General features: G+C 35.5%; 1 protein-coding gene across 1 annotated transcript in view; it reads right to left on the reverse strand.

Annotated features, from left to right (window-relative positions):
• Positions 1 to 2,844: 2,844 nt before the first annotated feature.
• DOCK2 (dedicator of cytokinesis 2) overlaps positions 2,845 to 15,214 on the reverse strand; it is a 185,534-nt gene continuing 173,164 nt past the window's right edge. The window contains exons 46-52 of the mRNA XM_035562961.1: positions 15,096 to 15,179; positions 11,385 to 11,522; positions 9,784 to 9,911; positions 7,775 to 7,955; positions 5,435 to 5,555; positions 4,250 to 4,392; positions 2,845 to 2,919 (exon numbers count right to left, since the gene is read on the reverse strand). Coding sequence (XP_035418854.1) covers positions 2,845 to 2,919; positions 4,250 to 4,392; positions 5,435 to 5,555; positions 7,775 to 7,955; positions 9,784 to 9,911; positions 11,385 to 11,522; positions 15,096 to 15,179 — 870 coding nt within the window. The remainder of the gene's footprint in view (positions 2,920 to 4,249; positions 4,393 to 5,434; positions 5,556 to 7,774; positions 7,956 to 9,783; positions 9,912 to 11,384; positions 11,523 to 15,095; positions 15,180 to 15,214) is intronic.

The following is a 15,214-nucleotide window of genomic DNA, read 5'->3' on the forward strand; positions in this document are numbered from 1 at the left end:
ACATCTAGTTAACTGAACATAATAGCATGCAGCTTAAATGCATCTTACATTGTTGCAGCTTGACAGCTTTCTGCAAGTCAACACATAAAACTGTAGCTGCATATGTAGCCTTTCCTATTCCATGCTAAACACAGATTCTTACAGACCCACGTTACTCAATCATTACCTTAGTGCCAAGCAATCCCAAAAGCCAGGCTGTTACTGTCCAGTCTATCTGAAATGACTGCAAGAATTGAAATGAACTCTGTCAGAAAACACACATGAAAACATTATTGTCTCCATAAATGCTTTTCTGACCTTGCATGTTGAGAGGTGGTGGAGCCATACAGATTACACGTGAAGCTACACATGCTTCATTAATTCCCTGGGACAGCAGCCAAAGCCTAACCCTATCCTGAAGTAAATTTCTACCCTTTGTGCTTCACTTATATATAAAAAAAAAAGAAGTCAAATAAGGTTGGATGCCACCTGAGAATACCCCCTTCTGCATACATGAGCTAAAGGCCTGTTCAGCTTTTGACAGAAATTACAATAATTAGTGTTGAGATTTATGCTTTAAAATAGATGTTACCAGTTTGGCACACTTGTAATTCATTATTTCAGGGCATCACTTGCTGTTTATTTGGACTAAATGTCAGCATGCACAGTTTCTGGAAACTTGTGAGTGGCTGTGGAGTTTGATGTTCAAACAACATCCTTTAAATCTCGGGTCCATGTATGCTTTGTTCTTGACAGTTATTTTTTGAGTTATTTTTGTTTTTCTGCTCAGAGTTGATTTACATGATTTCAAGCTTGAAATAGATCCAAGATCAGGCTGGCAAGAGTTTGAATCTGTGATACTGGACAAACTAATACAATTTTTGTTGATATTTGGTAAGTTAAGTGTGAATCTAAACCCTGCATCGAAAATTTCACTAACCAAATCAAAACACAAGCTTGACCCTTGAACCTCAACAACAAAATACTCAACACAAAACTTCCTTTTGATGTTGTTTTCCTGGCATTTGTTTCTGGGCTCTTTTTTCTTTTCCACTCTTCATACATTTTTATTTTGTACCACAGTCCTTGAATTCTAGTTTATGTAACAGATTGAGCTAAGGCTCCTCCATTCCGATCTCGCATAAAAGTACAGCTACAAGATAAAATAAGCAGAAATTAATGTTTAAGGTATCTTTACATAATAAACAGGTGCTAAATAATTTTTTCCTCACTCATTACCAGTAAAACAAAACCTTTTCTTTTGAAAAAAAAAATTATTTTGTGATATCAATATTTCTTCAGTGAATCTGCAAATAATAGTGAAGGACAACCTGAGTACTCTCCTCCTTCTTCCCCCAGGTAAGCAAGATGCAAAACACACACTCCTCAGCTTTTCACAGAGATACCTACCCAATTAAACTGAGTTTGTTTTTCTAGAAAAGCATTGTTCTTCCTTTATGCTTCTTCAGAAGCACTATCAAGTTGCTGTGAAAGGCAAATGAAGAAAGAAAAAAAAAGTGCCAATTTTCATGGCAAAAATCCTATAGTTAGTGTTAAAACTGGACCCATTTTTTTTCTCTGTTGTTATTTTAGGCAAGAATTTGTTTTGGTGAAGTATTAGCTTCAATGGCAAATATTTCAAACTTCCCACTTGCTAATTATTTCTGTAGAAAACAGCCTCAAACTGACAACTACCAACGAGAGTCTAAGCTAATTACATTATTCAAGTTGAACATAAGATTGTTTAGAGCAATAGTTAGGCTTAGAATAAACCGAAGTTGCCTTTCCGTTGATTCTACCACTCAGCAAGAATAACGTTAATCCCTTTCTCTTCCCCAAACCCATTTAAATGGCAACTTTTAATTTTGGACAATATACTTGCCTTTAGAAATAACTGGCAGGTTTAAAGAAAAATGAGATGCTGACCTGTGCTATCTTCATGCTGATAAGGCATTATCTTCCAACTCTACCTCTTGAGTTGTGGGGACACAGAAAACTTATTTGGAAAGCAGAAACCTTGGGCTTGTAGAGTTCATTTGCTGTCAGTAAGATGCTATTAACATTAATAACTTATATGTGATGACATCTAGAGATTCCAATGAGAAAGGTTCAAGGCAAATAAAGTTTTAATATTTTATTGATGAACAGTAGAAAAATGCAGCTTGTATCTATCATACTGATGGATATAAAATCAACTTGTACATGTGTAAATAAACTTCTGCACGTGTTCAACACAGTACCCACTGCTCTGAAAATAACTTGGGCATATGGTGTCAGAATCATGGACATCACCCTGGGAAAGATTTCAGGACATAGGGCAGTGCGGTGGGAACAGCAGAGGGACCTGAGGACTCTAAATCCAGCTACAGCCACAGAGCATACTCACAGTGACTATTTTGTGCTGAGCCATCAGTTGCCTTGACAACCTTGCCAGCAGTAGTTTAAAGATAAGTGGAGTGTGCCTATACAAGCTGCACAAAAGGGTAACTTCTGTGCCCTTTGAAAAGAACAGGATAGGACTTACATTATATGGTAAGCACTGCAGATGGCCTTTTAACATCTTTCTTCCCAGGAATGAGTTTTATCACCAGGGAACACTCAATGATTTGTATAACCACAGGCTCAATAAACTTTCATTTTATATCCTAGTGAACCCATCCTGGAGTATTTGCTTGAAATATTATTCCTGTATTTATATCACATAACTGATCGGAACCCTGAATACCGTTGTTTATATTCTCTCTCAGTCACCTATGTTATCGGTGCCTTTCTTTACAGTAGACAGTGGTCTAAAGTAGGATATATACATACATGTATATATAATTATTTTTGGTTGAAAAGTGGTCATTTAATTACAGGAATTAATTACAGGTCTGTAGATGGAGATTTGAAATGGTGCTCCACAGAGTGCTTTCCATCTTCTAGAACTTTGGAAATACGCTGCAAAAAAAGAGAGGAACAGAGTGCCATATGTTAATATGATTAAAGTTTTTGCTTTCAGTAATATGTATATTAATTACTAGATTTTGTCCTTAACTTCTGGCTAAAGAAAAAGACATTGACCAAACCCTGGATATGTTAAACTCATTTCCCTAGCCTGCAAAACCATAAACCTGTATTTAAACCTGTCCATGTGATTTCAGTGATACAGTGGCAGCACTATAGAAGGGAATATTAAGTGGATTTATTCAATGATTTTTCATACTTCAAAAATGGGACATTTTTTCCCATTTTATATTCTGTTTAGGTTTGAACGTGTGTGGATGAGATCATGCTGAAAAGCTGTTACTCCTCGGTCTTAAAGAGCATTACCTGATAAATTGAACGTAACTGAAACCCTACAGGCTTCAAATTAAGAGTATTCTTGTTCTTACGAGGAAAACATGAGTATGAAAATAGCCAAATGCTGATTAACCTTCCTAAAGGTACCTTTTTTTTTTTTCTTTAAAGACTCCACTAACTAATTGATGAATATGAAAACTTTGAAATATGAAATATCAGCACAGAGGTGATAGTAAAATATTACGTGTCACAGAATGCTTAGATCCTACACATAAGTAGATAGCAGCATCTGCACTGAATTTTATCCTTCCACTACCTGAAAAAATAGTAAAACTTTTGAATCTTGATAACTGCACTGAATATATAGATAGCAATAGATATATAGCTGTATTTTTGTTGTTGTTGTTTAAATTCAATGGTGTTTAATTTTTTGAAATTTCCACACAAGCCAAAGAAAAGTTTACTACACGGAAAGAAGGTAAATCGTTTAAAGCAACACGATTTACTCCAGAGTAAGCCAATTTCTACTTTCTAATGATCATCCCTAACACCAGAAACTAACTCTCACTCTGCACGTTTTACTGTATATGCTATGCTTACCTTACTCTGATACTAGTGTAAACTGCCCAATGTAATTATATTGAACAAGAAATAATTGCTTTCCTCTTTTGCTAATAAGTGTTACACAATTCAGAGAAAATCGGTATGTCAAATGAGACCTCTTGTGGAACAGATGCAAAACTGCACATCTGTGCCTTCCTATGTTAAACGTATGAAGTACATCCTTATTCCAGAAAGCACAGCCAGGGGCAAATGTTTCTTACGCACAGTTTCCACTCCTCTCTCTGGTAAGAGAAGTAAGGAAAAAAAAAAAGATAAAAGTTTCACTTACAGTCTTATGGAATTTTAAATCGACTTGATTTTCATAGCTTAAAATATTTGAAGAGGTAACTTTTTTTTCCCCCCTCCATAGACACACAGAACTTACCATTGTTTTAAATAACTGGTTCACTTTCTTTTTTTTGATGGTTTTCTTGTCACCATCTGAGGTGGAAGGAAACACTGGCTGACTCAGCCTATGTGATGCAATTGTTTCATCAGGTGACACAGGGCTGACGGACAGAGTTAATCCTTAGAACAGAAACAGATTGGTTGAAAAGAAAAAAAAAAGGAGTGCAAGACAAAGCAGAATTTGAAATAAACTACTGCAATTACTAGAGAGAAATGAGACTTTTACAATCTAACCTTATTCTCAGAATCCAAAAATAAGTAAAAATTTCCCCATTTTAACACTAAACTTCATTACATTGAAAGTGCACAGTGAAAAAAAAAAAATCAATACATTTGTTCAAAGAAGAAAAATAGATAAAAAGCAGCAGCAGCAGGCTATGACAATCTGGGCAGGAAATTACTGTTGCATTGTACTAAGGGTCTGTTACGGGCATCTGGAAAGATAGGAACAATAACAGGGCTAGATGAAGGGCAGGCTGAGAACTGGATGTGCTATGGAAGAAGTTGGGGGGAAAGGATATTGAAATCGTGCAACGTTTTCTCTGTATACTTTGACCTAGAAATGAGTTCCACCTTCACTTACAGTTTTCCCTTCTTTATCACAGGTATCACGCTTTTCTAGGGGGCAGTTGCGTTACTTCATTTCCCCTTCCTCTTGCTGTGAGCAAGGCTCACAAGATTCCTCTCTAATATTAATAGCATCAGTTGAAACTCCTAATACTGGGCAACCTGTGGGGAAATTCATCTGCCAAAGCAAGAGGATTTGAAACAAAGAAATGCTCTGTATCTGACACTGAGCTGTGACTGAAGTCTACAGAAGCCCTTCCTTCTGCAAGCGAGGCCCTTCAGATTAGGGAAGATAAATAATCCTTGCCTCTTTCAAGGCATATTGAATGCCCACAACATAAAAGGAAGCAAAATCAAGAGCTCCAGAAATAAGACTTTCAGTATGTTCCTACTAGGCAGCACAGAGTTATCAAGCAATAGTAGCAGTCCAGCCTCATGTGTACAATACACACTTAAATTGTAGTGTATGTCTTAGAGCCACAGAACCACACAGAGACAGCTACCTGCTTCTGCTTGGAGCAAACACTTCAGTGCTGTGTTTTCTTAAGTAGCCAAGAAATGCAGAATGCTCATCTTCTTACTATAAGAAGCTTACCTGGAATAGTTGGCATAGAACGACTGACAGAGCTCATCTGCTTGAGGACAGATGTCTTTTGAGGTGCCACTACATGCTCTGAGAGGTTGGTGTCACTCATGAACTCATATTTCCTTGACAGCTGTTTAATATAAAAATAAATAAATAAAAATAAAAGCCCTTAATGATGAACTGAGATATGCAAAACAAATATCTAGGCAAAATAACGTTTTCTGAAAAGCATATAAAATAAATAAATAAATAAATGAACGTGCCCAACCCTAGTTCTTTGTGGAATTTCTAGTTAGATTAATACTTCTCATTTGACATAGAAAAAACATTACTCTAAAAAAGGTAGCTAGAAGAGATTATGTAATCTGGAACTGTAGAATGGTGTTCCTACTATCTTTGGTATGCCATCAGCCAGCTCTGACTGTGTTTTGCAAAGTAAAATTAAGTTTTGAAAACATTTTTCATTATCAAATTAATGTAGTAGCAAGCTTGGCTGTTACAAGGCTTGTCACTATTCTGAAGCAAAAAAAAAATAAAAAATCCTGCAACGCTATACACAGTTAGGTGCATCTGTACTTAATTTAATCAAAGGGCAAAGATGCTACTTGGTTTTGTACACTACTGCTTCTCAAAACATGCCTGCACGCTTTCTGTCTCTCTTGTATGAGCATGAGACAACCACAATCCTCTACAAGTTTCACCACAATTCAAGGCTCGAAGACTAGGGACACATGGCAGGTTGCTGGATCTAGCTCGAAGTAATTCTTCCTTCATTTCTGAAAGTGTGTTTGCTTTATTGTAGCTTCTCTCTGTGTAACACGCATAAAAAATTTCAACTCAAATACTACTTGGAGCACTGCTCTTCCACGAGTAACTAAGGTCTGTGCACAGTGTTCAAAGATCAGTATTTTCTTCTGACATAGCTTTACATTTCTAGTACTGCCTGTTTTCAGTAGAGTATGTCACTGCTTTGTGGAAGCAAAAAATATGAAAAACTCCAACCTTCCTTGCCCCCTCACTATAGGATGAAGAAATTATGCATGTGTTTATATTGCATAAACAAACAATTAAGAACCTAAACCTGTTACATTATATTTATTTACTATGATTTGTGAACATATGGTTTGTCTTTTGAAACTAGTGACTACAGTCTGAACAAAATATGCTTGCTGAATAGGGAAGTTGTGGGCATATTTAATGCAGGGCATTTTTCCTGCTGTAGTGTGCTTCCCAGAAAATGTCCAGACAGACCAATAAACTAGTTCAGAGGCTTTTCCTGCTCCATTCAAAATTTTCTGAACTGTGAAATCACACAATTCTGCAATGAATCAAATGTTTTTCTGAACTTAAGAAATGGCAGGCTAACACACCCATTTGATAGTTTCTTTCTTCAACACACCTTCCCTTTATTCTTTTAGGGATCTTTGAAATCTTGGACCAAGAAAAAGAGAAAATACTTTATCAGGCATGAATTTAAGTGCTTGCCAGTTTCAAGTTCATATGCAAAGATAATGCAACATCTCTGGTAAGACTAGAACAGTTAGAAAAGCTATGACTTAAGATCCTCATCCTTTGAAATAATCTTAGCTTTTTATTCAATTCACTTTGCCTTTGATGATTCTGCCAAAAATTTTTGATCAAATGACTTGCACTCTTTTTCCATGTAATTCAGCAGTCTGGTAGTGCCTGACATTTTAATTTATGCAGGGCTTGCCTATCAAAAGTACATCTTTCAGATTTTATTATTTCTTTTTACACTTAAAGAAGAAAAGTCTCCTGAGGACTAAAGCATTAAAAAAAATAAAAATGCACTGTGTAAGTTATATAAGGCACTCAAGATGATCTACAAAGCAAGAGATGCCCATGCTTCCAAACTTCATTCTGGCACCATTTAAGGAACACTGTTTGCAATCTTGCAATTTTCTAACAGCTGCGTGTTCCGTAACAAGGTACAAAAAGTACAGGGCTCATCACTTTTGAAACAGCCCTGACTACAAGGAGCTGCCATTAAATGTCAGCACAGTGAATTGCCTCTCCACAGGAAAGCTACCTTAACCCTCCCAGTGTAGTACTCCATTTTAAGTTAAGCAATCTTCAGAATTGTGCAGCTTCAGTGCTGTGTTATCTGTCACCCTTAGCACATGGAAATGTTCTGATTTTTCCATTGATTTGTTCCCTTCTTAATATCCTGCAAATTTCATTCGTGGCAGGTCAGATCACTTCTGTATACTGGATATTTCATTTTTTTGATAGCTAGAGTTCTATGTGAAATATATATCTTTTGCTAAGTGAGGGATTAATGTCCTCTTTTTACGGATTATAAAATACAAGTCTAAATCAGTAACATACACATTTCATATCAGAGACAGAAATATCAGGTGCCGTCTTCTCATCAGCAAACACCACACTGCTTCTTTTTGTTCTTTTTTTGGACCTCCTCATCTTAACTTCAGGGTGAGGATTAATTTGTAGACCATTCTCCTCTGATTCTGCTTTTACTGGCTTTGGTAGCACTACTTCCAGATCAAAGCTGCAGGAGCAAAAGAAAAGAAAAAAAAGTTGCTAAATAATATTTTAAAAGCCACTGGTATTCTGACATCATTTCCCCATTTTCCATCCTCTTTTTTCTACAGTCTTTTGAACTTCTGATTCACCCTCAATTAATGCAGGTCATCCCTTTTGACTTTCAATGCAACTTTGCACACACTGGCAGAAAGTATATGATATGTTTCAGCTGGCAGCTGTAGCTGCTAATAAGATGCCTTCAGGAGATATTGCAATGTCTTAAAATATTGCAAAGATTGTAAAATACTAAGTGCAAATTTCTCTTTGAAGATGTGCGCATTAACTCAAGGACTCCTAAACTAAACAGGGTCAGAGCTCATATGGCAGCTTTATGTGGGGTTATGATGGTGCTGAAAGTGAGACATGCTATTTTGGATGTTGAACAGGAATAATACTATTTATACCCACATTTTAAATGCATCCTCCTATTTATTTCACCATATAGGACAGCAATGCACATACTTGCTGATAAAACAAGATCTCCCTCCTCCATTCCTCTAATATTTAGGGTTTAAATATTGGGCTACTCTTTATTTAAGAAAAAAGAAGTGGGAAATGGGTGATAGCTTTACTCCTTCTCTGCTAATGAAACTATCCTATTGCACATAGGGCTCGAATTATTTTACAACTTACAAATTGATAAAAAAAAGGTAGTATGGTAAATTTGCTGACCCGTCCTGGAAACTAATTAATATAATGAGAATTAACAATATGTGCATGATTTAGCTACTTAAATGTAGTTGTCTGGTTTCACAGGAGGTGCCCTGCTTTGTTAGGGACACGAGGTGGCAGACATGACAAATCATGTTTGTGCGCAACAGCCTTGCTGAGTGGAAGTTGAAGGGTAGGAAGAACACCTGGGGAATCTCATAACTTGTGATACTACACATCTTTATTAGAAACCTCACACCCTATGAGCATTTAAAATTTAATTAAGTAGTGTTAAACACTGAACTGGCAGTCAAATATGCAAGAAGATGGTGGTACCTTAAGCAGATACACTTCCAAGTTAGCATCATACACCTTTGGACTTTTTACTTTTTAAAAAACTACTACTCAAAAAGATCGAACAGATTTTTCAAAAATCTGAATCAAGCACTGCTCAGCAGGATTAATTTTATATCTGCTTTGTGAAAAAGGCTCTATGTGCCCAAAGGATAATTTATTAAGCAGTCAAAACAACTTGTAGATGAAAAACCTAAATGAACACACCTACAACTGTTCTCTCAAACTATAAAGCCTTTCTCCTAGAGCTGCAGTTAAGAAAGCATATTAGGCAAAGTATTTTGACAATGACAGGCTTTACTAAAAAGTTCTACCTCTTCACTTGTAAGCTTGCAAAGGCTTTCCTCTTCTTCTCCAGTTTTCACAAAAAGAAGATAGCAAGTTAAAAGCTGTATTGACTCAAAGAGGCAAAAAAAAATATTTGTGTTTTTCAAATTGTCATTTATAGAATCATAGAAGGGCTTGGGTTGGAAGGGACCTTAAAGATCATCTAGTTCCAACCCCCATTTAAGTTATAAAATATTTGTTTCCTTGAAAAGAAATGTCTTTTCTGAGTGAGAATCAAGTGTATTTTGTCTATTAAGGATGAAATAATATATCTTTAAAACCAGAGGAAATATTAGCCACAGTTAAATATCATTTTGGCATAGTCAGAAAAGACTGCTAGTGGGATTTATCCTTGAATGCTTTTTTAATTTTATGTTTCTTGTAAATCTTTCAAGTTTCATCCCATAAAATCGGTTTAAAAACAGGACTGAAAGAAAAATAGTATTACGTTTGTAACCAACCTTTCTGAAGCAATTTTATTTGGAGTACTGCAGTCTGAATTCATAGAAGTCAGTGAAATAACTGACAACTGACGATAGGATCTCAGCATTGATCTTGGACGTCCTACTCTCTTGTCATCAAAATCTGGCTGTAAAATAGAAAGGATAAACACATTTTATCAAACAGGTTTGTGTGAACTTTGTTCCATCCCTTTTCTCTAGGTTTTAAAGATAGCGCAGATGGGTTGCAAACATTTGGCATGATTGAAGTTACTTGCTACCATTAATTACTGTGATTATTTCCTCTCTCTGGATAAACTCTTACTCAGCCTAAAGACCTCTCAAATGCTATGATAAGTGAGTAGCTAAATAAACTACAATTGACGTAATTAACTTTGCGTCTGAAAAAAAAATTAAAGTGTCTGCTGATCTAATTCTGAACAGACCTACAGCACGTCTTTAGAGCACTTGCTTGGGCAAACAGCTTTAGTTAGTTCTTGCTTGAAGAACACTAATCATGCCAGAGCATACTCCACTGCCATGTACCATGAATTAAAGAACATTCAAAAGGAGTGCAACAGATACTGCACCTCTAGCGTTGCCCATAGGCCATCCAGAACACTTCAGAAAAAATCTCCCAGATTAAATTAAAAAAAAAGAAAAAGATTTGCTAGAATGTTGAAAATGGTGGGGAATGGAAGTAGAGATTTTAATAAAAGAAAGATTCACAAAGAAAGTGCATTCTCTACTCCTGCAAATTTTTAAATAGGTTGCTCTTTCCTAATTGCTGATCCCAAAAAGAGTGATGAAGGGTTCAAGCATTAAGCAAGATCACTAATTGTGGATTACAGCCTGTGTTCTTGGTGACATGAGACTGAAAATAACAAGAACATACAGAAAAAATATCTGCAATTCACATCATATAGGCGAGTGTCACAGCACAGTACCCATAATTTAGATTAGAAACTTGTTATTATTCTCCCCTTTAAAAGAATACATAAATTCCCTTATGAAATCATCAATGTTAAAGACAACACTAAAATAATTTCCAATGCAAATGGTGTCACAAAAAACAGCCAACAATATCCTTTTTGCAAGCCTGCACAAGCTCAGAGAGACTTTTATTCAAGAATTGTCTAAAGACTCTGTGAAGCTATCCTTCAATTCTCATATATTTCAGTTTGGTCTCAGCTAATATTTTTAGTTTTATATACATCATAGATTTTACTTCGCAACACAGCTCGAAGTGGCTAAACACAGGGAGACCAATTGCACATCAATGCTCTAAGCTTCTAACAAAAATGAAAAAGTAGAGAAACATGAGAATTTGCTTTTATAAGAATTTATATAAGAATTTACTTCCTTATAAGACAGAAAAGTATTGCATATTTAATAGAAATAATAAAATACGCCAAATCTTCCAAAGGAGGAATTCTTGATAAGTTAGAGAATTTATCAACTCTCTGACTATGAAACTCAGGTCCTATTACCTCCAGATTACAAGAAAACCCCCAAGCAACAAAAAATTTGTATGCACTTTTGTTTAGAAAAGATCAAGGTATGTATTAAGTAGAGAAAGCACAGGAGTAGGAAAAAAAAAAAAGTTAAAATGACAGCAATACCAATTCTCTTGCTCCATATTGTTTTTCCACTTTAACTTTTAAATGCTTGAAACATTCCTCCATTCGGTCATGGAAAGGACGAAGATTATCGGAAACTCTTCTTTCGTGAATTTTAATTCCAGCTCCAAGGAAAGGTATCTTGAAGAGATGAAAATAGAAAACAAGAGAGAATATTAAACTGGCTCTGACAACCCCTGTAACTGCATTTAAAATATCTGCTAAATCAACTACCAAACTGTTACTGTTATTGATGGATAGATTTGTCAGCTGATAATGAGATGATCAGGAGCAATGACATTCCACAGAAGTTTTTACCAGCAAAGAGGCAAACCAGTACTAGCTGAAAAGTGGGCTTGCTCAGTTATAGTGATTGTTTTTTCTCTCCTATGCATTTTTTGTTAATTGCTTAAGAGATAAACACACCACGTGAATTTTAAAAAAGCAAAACCCCATAGACTACCTGCTTATGAAGATGCATGCCACAGTTTACTAGAAATATGGTAAGGATGCAAAATATCCAACTGGACTCCAGGCAAGTCATTTCAAATTCTTCTCTTTTGAATGAAGGAGTAAGTGACTGGGTAAAATTTAAATCAATTTACTTGGGGCTTAAGCATATGATCACTTCTACAATTGCTACAGCAATTTAGCATGTTAATGAGTGGTTACTGAGAGATGACCTCTTCCTTTCTCTTTGAATTTACTCTACAGACTTCTTTTCCATTCCCCACACATCAAAAAAAAAAATCATTAAGATAATGCTTCAGTACAAAAAATGAACAACTCAAGCCATGAATAGGGGCAGTCATCACTAATCAAGCTGGCTTAGCTCCATTTTATCCCTGAGCTTTCCTTTTTTTCCAGGATGGGGTCAGTGAGAGGTCACCAAAGGGGTTAAGATCTCTGGCTCTTCCTACGAGATTTAAAAGAACAACTTACCAACTGCCTTGGAGGAAAATACATGACTAAAGACATTTAGAAAAAGGTATCTCTGTATCAGTTCATCAAATAACTCCTAGCACTTGAATTTCTTAAAAATCCTTCACCTTTGCCAGAAGGAATAGCTTTCTTACCAAACACAAAATAAAAATAAAATAAATTTACAATGAAGCAAATATGATACCAATACTACTTTTCTAGCACCTCTTCCCTACAATTCCTTTCTTTGCTTTTTTATATTGCTTCTCTTATATTTGCTATTGTATTAATGTAATAATATCAGTTAAAAACAAACAAAACAAAAGTTATCTTCAAAGATGATGGATAACACACTTCTACAGGCTGTTTAAATAATAGTAAGTGTAGTCACAAAGAGAAACGTTGTGGTGTTTCTCTTTAAAATATAAAGATGTTTCATTATTCTTCAGTCTTTGAAGATAATGATTTATGAGATTTGTGCAACAGACGTGGCTACCCTTTTCTAACTGCTTTACTACAGACTCTTAGCTATTTCCCAGTAATGCCTTTTAAAAAAAAAATCCACTGGGATTCTATACTTACTTTTTGTGTTCTGATCATATAAATACAATTAATATTGTATACATCACTCCCCATTGACCTTATCATATTTTTTGGTAGTTCAATTCAATACACATTTTAAAAACATAGTATTAAAGCAGATCTATTACAGACAGATCTGTTTATCCCCTTTAAAGGGATTTATGGGGACAGAACCAAATAACTATATTAGTTCTAATGCCACACTGGTCATTTCATAGTACTGCATCCACTGAGTACTTCTGATGGTCAGAAGGTGACAATATACAGAGTCAGTGTTGGGCAACAATACAGGAGAAAGCTGTTAAGGTTGGTGACTCAAAGAAATTTCCAAGCTGAGATGAATTAAAATGAGACAGGAAGAAACACCACAAAACAGAAAAACCCTTTCCATTAAAACTATTTGAAAGATTCATTTCTGAAAGAAGAATAAATGGTTAATTCTTGCTCATTTTGGTTCCTGAAAAATGAGGTAATGTACCTTTTTATTAAGATGGCATCAGATTAAACCAACAAGAAGGATTTTTTTAATGATTTTAGATAATACAAAGAAAGAGGTATGGAACATAGGTAATTCCAGATTTATTAATCTGTTGTGCCATACACTTCTGATAGCAAAATACCCGATCAACTCACATTATTTTGTTACGTGCCTCATGGAAGAGAGATCACTATATTATACCTTGATAGAGCAGTTGCTGTACACATTAATTTAAACAGTAAACAATTCTTCTTTCTCTTTTAAATCATCTACATTTCAGAAGACCTCATAGTTACAGATTTCTTCACAAAGTACAAATGTGCGAAAATTCAAGTCTCTCACAGTCATTTATTTTGCCATATACTGTTGCCACTAATTTCTGTTTGGACTAGATAATGCAAATAGAACTGATGTTTTCTGAGAGCAGGTTTTTCTACCCTGTTATCATAACAAATGTTTAGGACAATGAGAAGAGCCTTTTTTCCCTTGAATCTCAGAAAAAAAAAAATAGTTTTTTCCTGCTACTACCTCCTGTAGGTGCATTTTTCTCTTCAAGGACAAAAGGGCTCTGCAGAGGTTGGTTGGCTTATCACATGTACACTAAAAATAATACAAGAAACAACCTTGGTGCTGCTAGTATAGGCAGAATATTCCACTTTCCTCTGGAGTTATAGCTTAACAAATATTTACTAACGGTCTTCCATGCTGTGTGTCACATAAAAGATGTGTAGCATGGAGTCATGAACGGTCACTGAGTGAAAATAAGTCCTGTAAGCAACTAGCATTCCTTAAGATTCCTAATGCAAAACAAACAAACAAACTAATCCACAAACAAACAACAACAACAAACAACACAAAAGACACAGCCATCTCTAGGAAAGAGTTATTTACAAAGACAATTTATGATGTTTGCAAATGCTTGTTTCCCCAGCAGTTCACAAAGTCCTCATGACTTTAATCAAATACACACCTGACTTTGACATGCTGACCATTTTAACCATGAATGTAGCCCGCTACACACGGCTTTTCACACGGCTTTTGATAAACCATTCTAAATAGTAAGTTCTACCAAGTACTTTTCTGGCCTACTGCTTTCCCCAGGCCACATGTAAACATATGGGTAATTTCTCTGGTTCAGATGACATTTCAGATAACTCCTAAAGGACAGTATAATGATAATAACCCTCAGGAAATAAGATGTAATTTTGAAATTAAGCCATTTCTCCAGTTCAGGCACATATTTAAAAAAAAATAAAAATAAAGGACAGGATTGCTTAGATCCCCAAAAACACTTCAGCAATCACATGCTACAGCAGACAGTAAGGAATTGTGGTTAACGCTGTTTTGTCAGTGATCTTAGCAGGTTTGTAATGGAATACATGCTTCCTGTTAGGCACATCAAAACTGAATGAGTTTAAATCCTTTGTCCTTCTTAAGTGAAGTTATTCATAACTAAATAAGATAATAAATAGGAAATCCTTTTTCAACTATATATACTCTGAAAGAAAAGGAATGGCACAGGAAATTTCTAGCCAGAATATTATTTTTCTGTTCCTCCCCACTTTGGGGAAACTGAAAACAAACAAACAAGCAAGCAATAGAAAGTTTCCCCTGAGTATAGAAACAGTAAAAACAACACAATCATCTAAATGATGCAACAAGGGAACAGAAAAACAGAAAAAAAACATAAAAGCTGAGGAAGCCTCAGATAATGGCTGCCAGTAAAACGTTACCTGCCAAGCAATTAGATCTTTAAGTCTATTCAGCTTTTCTTGATCCTCTGGATGGTCTCTGATATATTCTTCTGTAAAGAAAGCCTTAGACAGAAAAAAATAATTCATTCCATCAGATA

Source organism: Cygnus atratus, chromosome 14 (assembly GCF_013377495.2).
Source record: "Cygnus atratus isolate AKBS03 ecotype Queensland, Australia chromosome 14, CAtr_DNAZoo_HiC_assembly, whole genome shotgun sequence".
NCBI classification, from domain to species: Eukaryota; Metazoa; Chordata; class Aves; order Anseriformes; family Anatidae; genus Cygnus; species Cygnus atratus.